The 16,726-nt window shown below is 51.5% G+C and overlaps 1 protein-coding gene across 3 annotated transcripts in view; it reads left to right on the forward strand.

Annotated features, from left to right (window-relative positions):
* EMC3 (ER membrane protein complex subunit 3) overlaps positions 1-16,726 on the forward strand; it is a 78,902-nt gene that overhangs the window by 23,214 nt on the left and 38,962 nt on the right. For all 3 annotated transcript variants that reach the window (XM_063941425.1, XM_063941426.1, XM_063941427.1), the window contains exon 2: positions 2,298-2,507. In XM_063941425.1, the coding sequence (XP_063797495.1) occupies positions 2,353-2,507 (155 nt within the window). In that variant the 5' untranslated portion in view covers positions 2,298-2,352. The remainder of the gene's footprint in view (positions 1-2,297; positions 2,508-16,726) is intronic.

Consider the following 16,726-nt stretch of genomic DNA (forward strand, 5'->3'; position numbering starts at 1 on the left):
TCCCCCAACTCCTCATCCTGGCTTCTCCCACCGAGCCTCCCCCCAACTCCTCAACCCGACATCTCCTGCCAAGCTTCCTCCAACTCCTCATCCTGGCTTCTCCCGCTGAGCCTCCCCCAACTCCTCATCCTGGCTTCTCCCACTGAGCCTCCCCCAACTCCTCATCCTGGCTTCTCCCGCCGAGCCTCCCCCAACTCCTCATCCTGGCTTCTCCCGCCGAGCCTCCCCCAACTCCTCATCCTGGCTTCTCCCGCTGAACCTCCCCCAACTCCTCATCCTGGCTTCTCCCGCCGAGCCTCTCCCAACTCCTCATCCTGGCTTCTCCCGCCGAGCCTCCCCCAGCTCCTCATCCTGACTTCTCCCGCCGAGCCTCCCCCAGCTCCTCATCCTGGCTTCTCCCGCCGAGCCTCCCCCAGCTCCTCATCCTGGCTTCTCCCGCCGAGCCTCCCCCAGCTCCTCATCCTGGCTTCTCCCGCCGAGCCTCCCCCAGCTCCTCATCCTGGCTTCTCCCGCCGAGCCTCCCCCAACTCCTCATCCTGGCTTCTCCCGCCGAGCCTCCCCCAACTCCTCATCCTGGCTTCTCCCGCCGAACCTCTCCCAACTCCTCATCCTGGCTTCTCCTGCCGAGCCTCCCCCAACTCCTCATCGGGGCTTCTCCCGCCGAGCCTCCCCCAACTCCTCATCGGGGCTTCTCCCGCCGAACCTCCCCCAACTCCTCATCGGGGCTTCTCCCGCCGAGCCTCCCCCAACTCCTCATCGGGGCTTCTCCCGCCGAGCCTCCCCCAACTCCTCATCCTGGCTTCTCCCGCCGAGCCTCCCCCAACTCCTCATCCTGACTTCTCCCGCCGAGCCTCCCCCAACTCCTCATCCTGACTTCTCCCGCCGAGCCTCCCCCAACTCCTCATCCTGGCTTCTCCCGCCGAGCCTCCCCCAACTCCTCATCCTGGCTTCTCCCGCCGAACCTCCCCCAGCTCCTCATCCTGGCTTCTCCCGCCGAGCCTCCCCCAACTCCTCATCCTGGCTACTCCCGCCGAGCCTCCCCCAACTCCTCGTCCTGGCTTCTCCCGCCGAACCTCTCCCAACTCCTCATCCTGGCTTCTCCCGCCGAGCCTCCCCCAACTCCTCATCGGGGCTTCTCCCGCCGAACCTCCCTCAACTCCTCATCGGGGCTTCTCCCGCCGAGCCTCCCCCAACTCCTCATCCTGGCTTCTCCCGCCGAGCCTCCCCCAACTCCTCATCCTGGTTCTCCCGCCGAGCCTCCCCCAACTCCTCATCCTGGCTTCTCCCGCCGAGCCTCCCCCAACTCCTCATCCTGGCTTCTCCCGCCGAGCCTCCCCCAACTCCTCATCCTGGCTTCTCCCGCCGAGCCTCCCCCAACTCCTCCCCCAACTCCTCATCCTGGCTTCTCCCGCCGAGCCTCCCCCAACTCCTCATCCTGGCTTCTCCCGCCGAGCCTCCCCCAACTCCTCATCCTGGCTTCTCCCGCCGAGCCTCCCCCAACTCCTCATCCTGGCTTCTCCCGCCGAGCCTCCCCCAACTCCTCATCCTGGCTTTTCCCGCCGAGCCTCCCCCAGCTCCTCATCCTGGCTTTTCCCGCCGAGCCTCCCCCAGCTCCTCATCCTGGCTTTTCCCGCCGAGCCTCCCCCAGCTCCTCATCCTGGCTTCTCCCGCCGAGCCTCCCCCAACTCCTCATCCTGGCTTCTCCCGCCGAGCCTCCCCCAGCTCCTCAACCTAAAGTGATCGTATTCTGCAATGCGATTCTGGGCTCTAATATTGCACCCAGTGATAATGGGCCCCACTGTCATCTGTATAATAATTGGTTTAAGAAAACTGAGATTCAGATACAAGCTTTGTCTAATACGTATTTGTAATCTGATTATATGCTGTGTATCGTACCCCAGCGTCACATGAGACCATCCGCAACCATTAGACTTCAGCCTCCCTCCTAAATGCTGGGTACTCTTCTTGTAGTGCATACTCTATATACGCGCGGGCCCAGAACCCTCGGCAGGCGCTGGGTACGACTCAAAATCCTGACGTTGGAATCCGGACCGCAAGAATGCCGACAGCGGGGCGAGCACAACTAAGACATTGCGGGCTTGCTGCGCTTGCCTTGCTGCGGGAGCGGTGGCTCACTGCGCTCGCCACAGGCTCTATTCCCCCACTATGGGTGTAGTGGACACTCAGGAGAGGGAATAGCTGTGGCGCTGCTGCCGGGATCCCGACTACATCCCCTCTACATAAAGCTATAACTGTCACAAATAATGACATTTGTTATTTTCTTCTGAATCTTTCAGCAGTGAATAAAATCATCATTGTGTCACCATAAGAAACCAGCGCTTTCCTGCCACCATGACGGAGCCGGAGTTATTGCTGGATTCCAACATCCGCCTGTGGGTTGTCCTTCCCATCGTGTTTATTACCTTCTTTGTGGGTATGATCCGGCATTACGTCTCCATCCTGCTGCAGAGCGACAAGAAGCTGACGCAGGAGCAGGTGTCTGACAGGTGGGTGCACGTCCGCCAGTCGCCCCTCACACACCCTCTCCCTGTGTCCTCTCCTTCCATCTGCGTGTTGTCATGTCCTGGTGACCTGGCTGACAGGTGGGTGCACGTCCGCCAGTCGCCCCTCACACACCCTCTCCCTGTGTCCTCTCCTTCCATCTGCGTGTTGTCATGTCCTGGTGACCTGTCTGACAGGTGGGTGCACGTCCGCCAGTCGCCCCTCACTCACCCTCTCCCTGTGCTGTGTCCTCCTTCCATCTGCGTGTTGTCATGTCCTGGTGACCTGTCTGTAGGTGGGTGCACGTCCGCCAGTCGCCCCTCACACACCCTCTCCCTGTGTCCTCTCGTTCCATCTGCGTGTTGTCATGTCCTGGTGACCTGTCTGACAGGTGGGTGCACGTCCGCCAGTCGCCCCTCACACACCCTCTCCCTGTGTCCTCTCCTTCCATCTGCGTGTTGTCAAGTCCTGGTGACCTGTCTGCAGGTAGGTGCACGTCCGCCAGTCGCCCCTCACACACCCTCTCCCTGTGCTGTGTCCTCCTTCCATCTGCGTGTTGTCATGTCCTGGTGACCTGTCTGCAGGTGGGTGCACGTCCGCCAGTCGCCCCTCACACACCCTCTCCCTGTGTCCTCCTTCCATCTGCCTGTTGTCATGTCCTGGTGACCTGTCTGCAGGTGGGTGCATGTCCGCCAGTCGCCCCTCACACGCCCTCTCCCTGTGCTGTGTCCTCCTTCCATCTGCGTGTTGTCATGTCCTGGTGACCTGTCTGCAGGTGGGTGCACGTCCGCCAGTCGCCCCTCACTCACCCTCTCCCTGTGTCCTCTCCTTCCATCTGCCTGTTGTCATGTCCTGGTGACCTGTCTGACAGGTGGGTGCACGTCCGCCAGTCGCCCCTCACACACCCTCTCCCTGTGTCCTCTCCTTCCATCTGCGTGTTGTCATGTCCTGGTGACCTGTCTGACAGGTGGGTGCACGTCCGCCAGTCGCCCCTCACTCACCCTCTCCCTGTGTCCTCTCCTTCCATCTGCCTGTTGTCATGTCCTGGTGACCTGTCTGACAGGTAGGTGCACGTCCGCCAGTCGCCCCTCACACACCCTCTCCCTGTGTCCTCTCCTTCCATCTGCGTGTTGTCATGTCCTGGTGACCTGTCTGCAGGTGGGTGCACGTCCGCCAGTCGCCCCTCACACACCCTCTCCCTGTGTCCTCTCCTTCCATCTGCGTGTTGTCATGTCCTGGTGACCTGTCTGACAGGTGGGTGCACGTCTGCCAGTCGCCCCTCACTCACCCTCTCCCTGTGCGGTGTCCTCCTTCCATCTGCGTGTTGTCATGTCCTGGTGACCTGTCTGACAGGTGGGTGCACGTCCGCCAGTCGCCCCTCACACACCCTCTCCCTGTGCTGTGTCCTCCTTCCATCTGCGTGTTGTCATGTCCTGGTGACCTGTCTGACAGGTGGGTGCACGTCCGCCAGTCGCCCCTCACACACCCTCTCCCTGTGCTGTGTCCTCCTTCCATCTGCGTGTTGTCATGTCCTGGTGACCTGTCTGACAGGTGGGTGCACGTCCGCCATTCGCCCCTCACACACCCTCTCCCTGTGCTGTGTCCTCCTTCCATCTGCGTGTTGTCATGTCCTGGTGACCTGTCTGACAGGTGCTTGCACGACTGCCAGTCGCCCCTCACACACCCTCTCCCTGTGTCTTCTCCTTCCATCTGCGTGTTGTCATGTCCTGGTGACCTGTCTGACAGGTGGGTGCACGTCCGCCAGTCGCCCCTCACTCACCCTCTCCCTGTGTCCTCTCCTTCCATCTGCGTGTTGTCATGTCCTGGTGACCTGTCTGACAGGTGGGTGCACGTCCGCCAGTCGCCCCTCACACACCCTCTCCCTGTGCTGTGTCCTCCTTCCATCTGCCTGTTGTCATGTCCTGGTGACCTGTCTGCAGGTGGGTGCACGGCCGCCAGTCGCCCCTCACTCACCCCCCCAGCGCTACACAATGTAATCTCTGTATTTGCAGTTCATGAATCATTGTATGAAAACTCACAGAGCCACAGATATATAGGGCGTAATTCTGAGTTGATCGCAGCAGCAAATTTGTTAGCAGTTGGGCAAGACCATGTGCACTGCAGGGGAGGCAGATGTAACGTGCAGAGTTAGATTTGGGTGGGTTATTTTGTTTCTGTGCAGGGTAAATACTGGCTGCTTTATTTTTACTCTGCAATTTAGATTGCAGATTGAACATGCCACACCCAAATCTAACTCTCTCTGCACATGTTATATCTTCCTCCCCTGCAGTGCACATGGTTTTACCCAACTGCTAACAAAATTCCTGCTGCGATCAACTCAGAATTACCTCCCCATGTGCACTGCAGGTGGGGCAGATATAACATGTGCAGAGAGAGTTAGATTTGGGTGGGGTGTGTTCAAACTGAAATCTAAATTGCAGTGTAAAAATAAAGCAGCCAGTATTTACCCTGCACAGAAACCAAATAACCCACCCACATCTAACTCTCTGCACATGTTACATCTGCCCCACCTGCAGTGCACATGGTTTTGCCCAATTGCTAACAAACTTGCTGCTGCGATCAACTCAGAATTACCCCCATAGTGTCCTCCATATATAGTAGTAACCCATCGTCATGCTTCCATCCTGACTTCTAAGTATAATATATATGTAAATGTCATACCTCTCTCAGCCTGTGGAGGGCGCTGTCTGGCTGCTATCACCAGCGGTGACAGTACTTTAGTGTAATGGACTCTATACTGCTAGTTCTTCCTGGATCCCTGTTGCGGTCATTGATTAACGCTGTTTCAGTAGCCAGCACAGTATATAGATTAATAGATGTTATTACAGAAGCAGGATACAGCGATGATGATGTAGATATGGATAGTCTCGGCCAGTAAATACAGTGTCAGGTTCAGTAAGTATTGATGGAGATGGACGCTTGCCAGGACTCGATGAGGTCACACCTGATACAGGGTGTAATAGGGACTGGCGATTATTACCCCTGTAATATAGGGAGAATATTTGGGAGGTGTCGCAGAGGTATTATCATGTATAGCACTCTATATATGCTGAGATACCACACACACACACACACACACGCACACACACACGCACACATACACACACTCTCGCTCCTCCCCTGCAGCCCCCACAGCTTACCAGTCCCAATAGCAGCGGCCTAGATCACCAACTGGCAGCTACTGATTGGCTCACGGCCGGCATTGAATTCAAAATAGCCCCACCGTGTGTGTCCTTCATGCCCGTTTGCTGGTGGGCCGGTGGCCCCTTCATGATTTTGGCCCTGGACTGAAGTACCAGCTGTCCCCCCTTGATGGCGGCCCTGGTAATAAGCAGGAACGCTTGTACTGTTTATTAAACCCGATAGCAAAACAATATAAATATTAGCTTAAGATCATGTGACGCGGGCACTAGTGTTAGACACCTGTGTGCTGTGCATCGCTGTATGTTGTTGCTAATGACGGAAAGTTACAGCGCCTTGCACTGCGTGCACAGGGTTATATTATATTCTACTTATAGGCCCTCATTCCGAGTTGATCGCTCGCTAGCTGCTTTTAGCATCAGTGCACACGCTAGGCCGCCGCCCTCTGGGAGTGTATCTTAGCTTAGCAGAAGTGCGAATGAAAGGTTAGCAGAACTGCTCGAAAATCTTTTCATGCAGTTTCTGAGCATCTCCAGACCTACTCCTACCTTGCGATCAGCTCAGTCAGTTTAGTTCCTGCTTTGATGTCACAAACACGCCCTGCGTTCGACCAGCCACTCCCCCGTTTCCGCAGGCACGCCTTTTTACCTGTGACGCCTGCGTTTTTTAGCACACTCCCTGAAAACGCTCAGTTACCACCCAGAAACACCCACTTCCTGTCAATCACACTAAGATCAACAGAGCGACAGAAAAGCGTTGTTCGCCCTTGTGTAAAACGGCATCGTTTTGTGTGAAAGTACTTGGCGCATGCGTACTGCGGCCCATATGCATGCGCAGAAATGCCGCTTTTTCACCTAATCGCCGTGCTGCGACCGAAAGCAGCTAGCGATCAACTCTGAATGAGGGCCATAGTTCTATATATTTGTTTTCATAAATATTTCTTTTTCATCCACTAGGGGTCACTGGAGTACTCTTGGGATATGGACGGGGCGTTAGCAGGGATAGGCACATTTAAATGTTTAAATTAGTAACCCTCCACCCCCTCCCGACTCCCAAGATGCCTCTGTGGGTTTTTTTGTGCCTCACAGGGAGGGCACACGTTTGGAGGGACCTCCAGACTTAACTTTTGTTTTTAAAGATTTTTTTTTTCTTCTTTCAATCTCCAATCCCTTCCCAGCTTACTAAGAATCGTGGGTCCGGGTTTGGGGGTGCTCAGGAGAGGAGCCCCACCATAGACCTAATCAGCGGTAGCTGATTTCAGCCTAAGGCTGCAGGATCTGGACAGTGCTTAATCAGGAAGCCCCGTCAGAGCCTCCACTTTACACAGATAATGAACGGGCAGGCAGCTCACACTGCCACCGCTGCGTTATACAGTGTGACATGTTTTGGTACTGGGGAGTATCAAAACCCCGCTATGTGTGGGACCCCAGGTTTACTGTTGTGATACAGCCGCTCCCCTGCCCGGCCGCAGTCAGCCACGCCGCCGCTGCTGGGCGCCTGCCGCTCCCCTGTGTACAGCCGCGCTCAGCTGCCGCTGGCCACCGTCATGCCATTCACTTCTGCCACCTACAGTTTCTGCTGCTGCGACTCACTGCTCCCGGCTGCGGACAGCTCTTACTATTGCCGTGGCCCGCCAGCTCCGTTCCCCTGCATTACACTGAGGGGGGAGATCGCTGTTACTGCTAGCTGGGCATCCTAATAGTACAACGCTAATGAGGCAGCTCCGCGACTCACAGCAGCAGGGGGGAGAGCTGTAAGGAGTCCCTAGTCCAGCGTTTTACCATTCACATAGGGCAGGACTGGCCAAACCAGTCCTCCAGATCTACCAACAGGTCACATTTTCCAGACCATCTAGCTCAGAGGTTCTCAAACTCGGTCCTCGGGAGCCCACACAGTGCATGTTTTGCAGATAACCCAGCAGGTGCACAGGTGTAGTCATTACTAATTAAGATGTGCTGTATTCATTCCTAACTGACAATTCTACAGGTCTCCAGGAGGCTTGGAATACATGACCTGTTGGTAGCTCTCGAGGGCCGGATTGGCCAGCCCTGACATAGGGGGATGGATAATAGTCTTGTGTGTTAAAACAGGCTATTAAGCCTGAACACAGTGCTTGTATAGTACTTAAGGATTACTGTGTGTGTGTATGTATGTATGTGTGTATGTGTACATACACACATACATACACACATATTATATGTATATGTATATATATATATATATATATATATATATATGTACACACACACACATTATATTATAATAAATAAATATATATATATATATATATATATTGTGTGTAAAAAAAATTTTTTTTTAAATAAGCACATGGCTTGACGCCATTTTAACACTACTTCCTGGTTCTTTTTGCTGGACTTTGGTGCCGGTCCCACAACACACGGGCCACTGGAGGGGGCAAGGCTGTTAGTAGGTATTTCAGTGAAGCACATATTTACCAGATCTTAGTGTGTTTCAGGTGCGGTGCACTTCTGGCTTTTACACACTTTAGTTACATTTTTTACTCCGTCGTGGGAACTTGTGTTTCATTGTATACCTGTCTGTGTGTGTGATGAGTAAAGGGCAATTCCATTTGTGACAGACACGACAAATGATTCACTGCAAGAATAATGATGATTTTTTTTTTTCATTAATAAAATATCAGAAGTTCTGCAAACTGTGCTAGTTATAAACTATAATCATTCAGTTAACTGTTAGGTAACAGGGAAGTTTAATTCTGTAATTATTAGAATTATACATGTACAAATATTATGTGACAGACACGACACTGAACGGGAACACAAATTCAGGATGAGTATAACTTCCTTCCAAATCTTCCAAAATATGAAACCTACAGTTCCATGACGTAACACGGAGAATGATAGAGTTGTTGGCTTGGTTGGATAAAGAAGATAAGAAATTTCAAGTATTTGTAAATATTTTATTAAACATTATTCCTGTGACACACGACACGTTCCAAAATACTTGCAAAAACCATTTAAATGTGTCAATTAAACTACATCATTATCAAAGCTAGCATCTTGAAAATACAGTTTAAGCCTATTATTATTATCAGACTTATATTATTAGTTATCTCCAACATTATTTAATATAAGGACAATTACATAACTGTAAACAGTTGTCAAATAAGGCACAAAATCACCACAGCTTTCCACAGACTGCCAAGTACACAATCTCACCGCAGGAAAAAGGTTTGGATAATTCTGACAATGGATGCGAGTCTCAGAGGTTGGGGAGCAGTGGTCCTACATTGTCAGCTCAGGGTCTATGGTCAGGCCGAGAAAGATTACTGTCACTAAATTTCCTGGAACTCAGGGCAGTTTACAACACTGTGCGTCAGGCAGTTCAAATACTCCAGTCTCAGACTGTCCAGGTTCAGTCAGACAACGCGATGGCAGTCACCTACATAAACATATAAGGAGGGACTCGAAGTCACATGGCCATGCGGGAAGTTGCTTGAATCCTGAATTGGGCCGAGCATCACCAAGAGATATTATCAGCAGTGTTCATTCTAGGAGTGGACAACTGGGAGGCAGATTCTCAGTCGTCAGGATTCTCATCCAGGAGAATGGGCCTTGCATCCAGAGGTGTTCCAGATGTTAGTTCAGCGGTGGTTACCCACAGGTGGATCTAATGGCATCTCTCCAAAATCAAGACACCCAAGTATGTGTCCAGAACAGGAGATCCAAAGGCAGTGGCAGTGGATACTTTCACAGTAGCATGGCCGTACAGCCTCGTGTATCTATTTCCACCATTTACGCTGCTTCCTCGGTTGCTAAAGCGGATCAAAAGAGAGTCCACGATCATCTTACTAGTGGCACCTCATTGGCCTCGGAGAGCGTTGTTCTCGGATCTCCGCGGTCTACTCGCAGACGATCCGTGGCCGCTTCTGCTACGTCCAGACCTTCTGCAACAGGGTCCGTTCCTTTACTTCGATTTTAGCGCGGCTGCGTTTGACGGGGTGGCTGTTGAAACTGCTCTCTTAAGACGAGAGGACATTCTGGAGTCTGTTATAACAACCATGTTACGTGCTAGGAAGCCAGTTACAACAGCTCATTATCATGATTTGGCGTGCCTATATAGGTTGGTGTGAAGCTCGGAAGTTTCCGACATCTTCTTTCAAGTTATCCCGTCTCTTGCTATTTTTCTCTATCGTCCTAGTGGATGCTGGGGTTCCTGAAAGGACCATGGGGAATAGCGGCTCCGCAGGAGACAGGGCACAAAAAGTAAAGCTTTTTCCGATCAGGTGGTGTGCACTGGCTCCTCCCCCTATGACCCTCCTCCAGACTCCAGTTAGATTTTTGTGCCCGGCCGAGAAGGGTGCAATCTAGGTGGCTCTCCTAAAGAGCTGCTTAGAAAAAGTTTTTAGGTTTTTTATTTTACAGTGATTCCTGCTGGCAACAGGATCACTGCAGCGAGGGACTGAGGGGAGAAGGAGTCAACTCACCTGCGTGCAGGATGGATTGGCTTCTTGGCTACTGGACATCAAGCTCCAGAGGGACGATCACGGGTACAGCCTGGATGGTCACCGGAGCCACGCCGCCGGCCCCCTTGCAGATGCTGAAGACAGAAGAGGTCCAGAATCGGCGGCTGAAGACTCCTGCAGTCTTCAAAAGGTAGCGCACAGCACTGCAGCTGTGCGCCATTTTCCTCTCAGCACACTTCACACGGCAGTCACTGAGGGTGCAGGGCGCTGGGAGGGGGGCGCCCTGGGAGGCAAAATGATTACCTATAAAGGCTAAAAATACCTCACATATAGCCCTAGAGGCTATATGGAGATATTTAACCCCTGCCTGATTTCTCTAAATAGCGGGAGACGAGCCCGCCAGAAAAGGGGCGGGGCCTATCTCCTCAGCACACGGCGCCATTTCCTCTCACAGTTCCGCTGGTCAGGACGGCTCCCAAGTCTCTCCCCTGCACTGCACTACAGAAACAGGGTAAAACAGAGAGGGGGGGGCACATTTATGGCGATAATTTGATATAACAAAGCAGCTATAAGGGAGCACTTATTATAAGGCTATCCCTGATATATATATAGCGCTTTTGGTGTGTGCTGGCAAACTCTCCCTCTGTCTCCCCAAAGGGCTAGTGGGTCCTGTCTTCGTTAGGAGCATTCCCTGTGTGTCTGCTGTGTGTCGGTACGTGTGTGTCGACATGTATGAGGACGATATTGGTGTGGAGGCGGAGCAATTGCCAAATATGAGGATGTCACCCCCTAGGGAGTCGACACCGGAATGGATGCCTTTATTTATGGAACTACGGGATAGTGTCAACACGCTAAAGCAGTCGTTTGACGACATGAGGCGGCCGGACAATCAATTAGTGCCTGTCCAGGCGACTCAAACACCGTCAGGGGCTGTAAAACGCCCTTTGCCTCAGTCGGTCGACACAGACCCAGACACAGGCGATGACTCCAGTGGTGACGGTGACGAATCAACCGTATTTTCCAGTAGGGCCACACGTTATATGATTTTGGCAATGAAGGAGGCGTTACATTTAGCTGATACTACAGGTACCACTAAACAGGGTATTATGTGGGGTATGAAAAAACTACCTATAGTTTTTCCTGAATCAGAAGAATTAAATGACGTGTGTAATGAAGCGTGGGTTGCCCCTGATAAAAAACTGATAATTTCAAAGAAATTATTGGCATTATACCCTTTCCCGCCAGAGGTTAGGGAGCGCTGGGAAACACCTCCTAGGGTGGACAAGGCGCTAACACGCTTATCTAAACAAGTGGCGTTACCCTCTCCTGAGACGGCCGCACTTAAAGATCCATCAGATAGGAGGATGGAAAATATCCAAAAAAGTATATACACACATGCAGGTGTTATACTACGACCAGCTGTAGCGACTGCCTGGATGGGCAGTGCTGGGGTAGTTTGGTCAGAGTCCCTGATTGAAAATATTGATACCCTGGACAGGGACAATATTTTACTGTCGTTAGAACAAATAAAGGATGCATTTCTTTATATGCGTGATGCACAGAGGGATATCTGCACACTGGCATCACGGGTAAGTGCTATGTCCATTTCGGCCAGAAGAGCTTTATGGACGCGACAGTGGTCAGGTGATGCGGATTCAAAACGGCATATGGAAGTTTTGCCGTATAAAGGGGAGGAGTTATTTGGAGTCGGTCTATCAGATTTGGTGGCCACGGCTACAGCCGGGAAATCCACCTTTCTACCTCAAGTCACTCCCCCACAGAAAAAGGCACCGACTTTTCAACCGCAGCCCTTTCGTTCCTTTAAAAATAAGAGAGCAAAGGGCTATTCATATCTGCCACGAGGCAAAGGTCGAGGGAAGAGACAGCAACACGCAGCTCCTTCCCAGGAACAGAAGCCCTCCCCGGCTTCTACAAAAGCCTCAGCATGACGCTGGGGCTCCTCAAGCGGACTCGGGGATGGTGGGCGGTCGTCTCAAAAATTACAGCGCGCAGTGGGCTCACTCGCAGGTAGATCCCTGGATCCTGCAGATAATATCTCAAGGGTACAGGTTGGAATTAGAGACGGATCCGCCTCGCCGTTTCCTGAAGTCTGCTTTACCAACGTCCCCCTCCGAAAGGGAGACGGTTTTGGAAGCCATTCACAAGCTGTACTCTCAGCAGGTGATAGTCAAGGTACCTCTTCTACAACAAGGGAAGGGGTATTATTCCACTCTTTTTGTGGTACCGAAGCCGGATGGCTCGGTAAGGCCTATTCTAAATCTGAAGTCCTTGAACCTGTACATAAAGAAGTTCAAGTTCAAAATGGAGTCACTCAGAGCAGTGATAGCGAACCTGGAAGAGGGGGACTTTATGGTATCCTTGGACATCAAGGATGCGTATCTCCACGTTCCAATTTACCCCTCACACCAGGGGTACCTCAGGTTCGTTGTACAAAACTGTCACTATCAGTTTCAGACGCTGCCGTTCGGATTGTCCACGGCACCTCGGATCTTTACAAAGGTAATGGCCGAGATGATGATTCTTCTTCGAAGAAAAGGCGTATTAATTATCCCATACTTGGACGATCTCCTAATAAGGGCGAGGTCCAGAGAACAGCTAGAGATGGGATTAGCACTGTCTCAAGAAGTGCTAAAACAGCACGGGTGGATTCTGAATATTCCAAAATCCCAGTTAATGCCGACAACTCGTCTGCTGTTCCTAGGGATGATTCTGGACACGGTTCAGAAAAAGGTTTTTCTCCCGGAGGAAAAAGCCAAGGAGTTATCCGAGCTTGTCAGGAACCTCCTAAAACCAGGAAAGGTGTCTGTACATCAATGCACAAGAGTCCTGGGAAAAATGGTGGCTTCTTACGAAGCAATTCCATTCGGCAGATTCCACGCAAGAATTTTCCAAAGGGATCTGTTGGACAAATGGTCAGGGTCGCATCTTCAGATGCACCTACGGATAACCCTGTCTCCAAGGACAAGGGTGTCTCTTCTGTGGTGGTTGCAGAGTCCTCATCTATTGGAGGGCCGCAGATTCGGCATACAGGATTGGATCCTGGTGACCACGGACGCCAGCCTGAGAGGCTGGGGAGCAGTCACACAAGGAAGAAACTTCCAGGGAGTATGGACGAGCCTGGAAACGTCTCTTCACATAAACATTCTGGAACTAAGAGCAATATACAATGCTCTAAGCCAGGCAGAACCTCTGCTTCAGGGAAAACCGGTGTTGATCCAGTCGGACAACATCACGGCAGTCGCCCATGTGAACAGACAGGGCGGCACAAGAAGCAGGAGTGCAATGGCAGAAGCTGCAAGGATTCTTCGCTGGGCAGAGAATCATGTGATAGCGCTATCAGCAGTGTTCATCCCGGGAGTGGACAACTGGGAAGCAGACTTCCTCAGCAGACACGATCTTCACCCGGGAGAGTGGGGACTTCATCCAGAAGTCTTCCACGTGCTGGTAACCCGTTGGGAAAGACCAATGGTGGACATGATGGCGTCTCGCCTCAACAAAAAACTGGACAGGTATTGCGCCAGGTCAAGAGATCCGCAGGCAATAGCTGTGGACGCGCTGGTAACGCCTTGGGTGTACCAGTCGGTGTATGTGTTTCCTCCTCTGCCTCTCATACCAAAAGTATTGAGAATTATACGGCAAAGAGGCGTAAGAACGATACTAGTGGTTCCGGATTGGCCAAGAAGGACTTGGTACCCGGAACTTCAAGAGATGATCACGGAAGATCCGTGGCCTCTACCTCTAAGGAGGGACTTGCTTCAGCAGGGTCCCTGTCTGTTTCAAGACTTACCGCGGCTGCGTTTGACGGCATGGCGGTTGAACGCCGGATCCTAATGGAAAAAGGCATGCCGGAAGAAGTCATTCCTACTTTGATTAAAGCAAGGAAAGAAGTAACCGTGCAACATTATCACCGAATTTGGCGAAAATATGTTGCGTGGTGCGAAGATCGGAGTGCTCCGACGGAGGAATTTCAACTGGGTCGATTCCTACATTTCCTGCAATCAGGATTGTCTATGGGTCTCAAATTGGGATCTATTAAGGTTCAAATTTCGGCCCTGTCGATTTTCTTTCAAAAAGAATTGGCTTCAGTCCCTGAAGTCCAGACCTTTGTGAAGGGAGTGCTGCATATACAGCCTCCTGTGGTGCCTCCAGTGGCACCGTGGGATCTCAATGTAGTTTTGGATTTTCTAAAATCTCATTGGTTTGAACCACTAAATAAGGTGGATTTGAAATATCTCACTTGGAAAGTGACCATGCTTCTAGCCCTGGCTTCTGCCAGGAGAGTGTCAGAATTGGCAGCTTTATCTTACAAAAGCCCATATCTGATTTTCCATTCGGACAGGGCAGAACTGCGGACTCGTCCGCATTTTCTCCCTAAGGTGGTGTCAGCATTTCATCTGAACCAGCCTATTGTAGTGCCTGCGGCTACAAGTGACTTGGAGGACTCCAAGTTACTGGACGTTGTCAGAGCATTAAAAATATATATTACAAGAACAGCTGGAGTCAGAAAATCTGACTCGTTGTTTATATTGTATGCACCCAACAAGATGGGTGCTCCTGCGTCTAAGCAGACGATTGCTCGTTGGATCTGTAGCACAATCCAACTGGCACATTCTGTGGCAGGCCTGCCACAGCCTAAATCTGTAAAGGCCCACTCCACAAGGAAGGTGGGCTCATCTTGGGCGGCTGCCCGAGGGGTCTCGGCATTACAACTTTGCCGAGCAGCTACGTGGTCAGGGGAGAACACGTTTGTAAAATTTTACAAATTTGATACTCTGGCTAAGGAGGACCTGGAGTTCTCTCATTCGGTGCTGCAGAGTCATCCGCACTCTCCCGCCCGTTTGGGAGCTTTGGTATAATCCCCATGGTCCTTTCAGGAACCCCAGCATCCACTAGGACGATAGAGAAAATAAGATTTTACTTACCGATAAATCTATTTCTCGGAGTCCGTAGTGGATGCTGGGCGCCCATCCCAAGTGCGGATTATCTGCATAAATTGTACATAGTTATTGTTAACTTATTCGGGTTATTGTTGTAGGAAGCCATCTTTCAGAGGCTCCGCTGTTATCATACTGTTAACTGGGTTTAGATCACAAGTTGTACGGTGTGATTGGTGTGGCTGGTATGAGTCTTACCCGGGATTCAAAATCCTCCCTTATTGTGTACGCTCGTCCGGGCACAGTACCTAACTGGAGTCTGGAGGAGGGTCATAGGGGGAGGAGCCAGTGCACACCACCTGATCGGAAAAAGCTTTACTTTTTGTGCCCTGTCTCCTGCGGAGCCGCTATTCCCCATGGTCCTTTCAGGAACCCCAGCATCCACTACGGACTCCGAGAAATAGATTTATCGGTAAGTAAAATCTTATTTTACAGACTGGGTTAGATGGAGGACTATATTTATCTACACTGAAAGTCCAGGTCTCTGCCTTGTCAATTTTCTTTCAAAGGCGTTTGGCCCTTTTACCAACAGTTCACGCTTTCCTGCAAGGTGTCTTCGGAGTACAACTTCCATTTATACCACCTACAGCGCCATGGGACTTGAATCTGGTTTTAGATTTTTTTACAGTCTTCAATTTTTGAACCCGTACAACAAGTGGATGTTAAGTTTCTCACTTGGAAATCCGTTTTTCTCCGAGCCTTAGCTTCAGCAAGTCGTGTTTCAGAGTTAGGTGCGTTGTCATGCAAGACGCTGTATCTGGTGTTTCATGATGATAGAGCGGAACTTTGGAGGAATACTGCTTTCCTATCAAAGGTGGTATCTTCTTTTCTCTTACGTCCTAGAGGATGCTGGGGACTCCGTAAGGACCATGGGGTATAGACGGGCTCCGCAGGAGACATGGGCACCTAAAAGAACTTTCTAGTATGGTGTGTACTGGCTCCTCCCTCTATGCCCCTCCTCCAGACCTCAGTTAGATCTTGTGCCCAGAGGAGACTGGGTGCATTACAGGAGCTCTCCTGAGTTTTCTGTAAAAATAATTTTGTTAGGTTTTTTATTTTCAGGGAGCTCTGCTGGCAACAGACTCCCTGCATCGTGGGACTGCGGAGAGAGAAACAGACCTACTTAAGTGATAGGCTCTGCTTCTTAGGCTACTGGACACCATTAGCTCCAGAGGGAGTCGGAACGCAAGTCTCACCCTGGGGTTCGTCCCGGAGCCGCGCCACCGTCCTCCTCACAGATGCCGGAAAAAAGATGCTGGGTGAGTATGACAGATCATAAGAAGACGTCAGGCGGCAGAAGACTTTAGATCTTCATGAGGTAAGCGCGCAGCAGGTAGCTGCGTGCCATTGCTCCTACATTTACACACACACATGGCACTGATGGGTGCAGGGTGCGGGGGGGGGGGGCGCCCTGGGCAGCAATAAACCTCGGTTTCAGGCAAGAAGCATGTAGTTAGGCTGCGGGGCAGTAAACTACAAATCCCTGCCATTTCTCCTTCATCCACTAGGGGCCACTGGAGCGCAGTTACAATGGGGAAATAGTAGGCAGTAATTGTGAGCTGGCACTTTAAAATTCTAATACTGTTGCTAGCTCCTCCCCTACTATCTCCCCTCCAAGTCAGTCTTAGTTAGTGCCCGAGGAGAGCTGGTCACTTGGGTCTTC

This window comes from Pseudophryne corroboree, chromosome 9 (assembly GCF_028390025.1).
Source record: "Pseudophryne corroboree isolate aPseCor3 chromosome 9, aPseCor3.hap2, whole genome shotgun sequence".
Lineage (NCBI taxonomy): Eukaryota > Metazoa > Chordata > Amphibia > Anura > Myobatrachidae > Pseudophryne > Pseudophryne corroboree.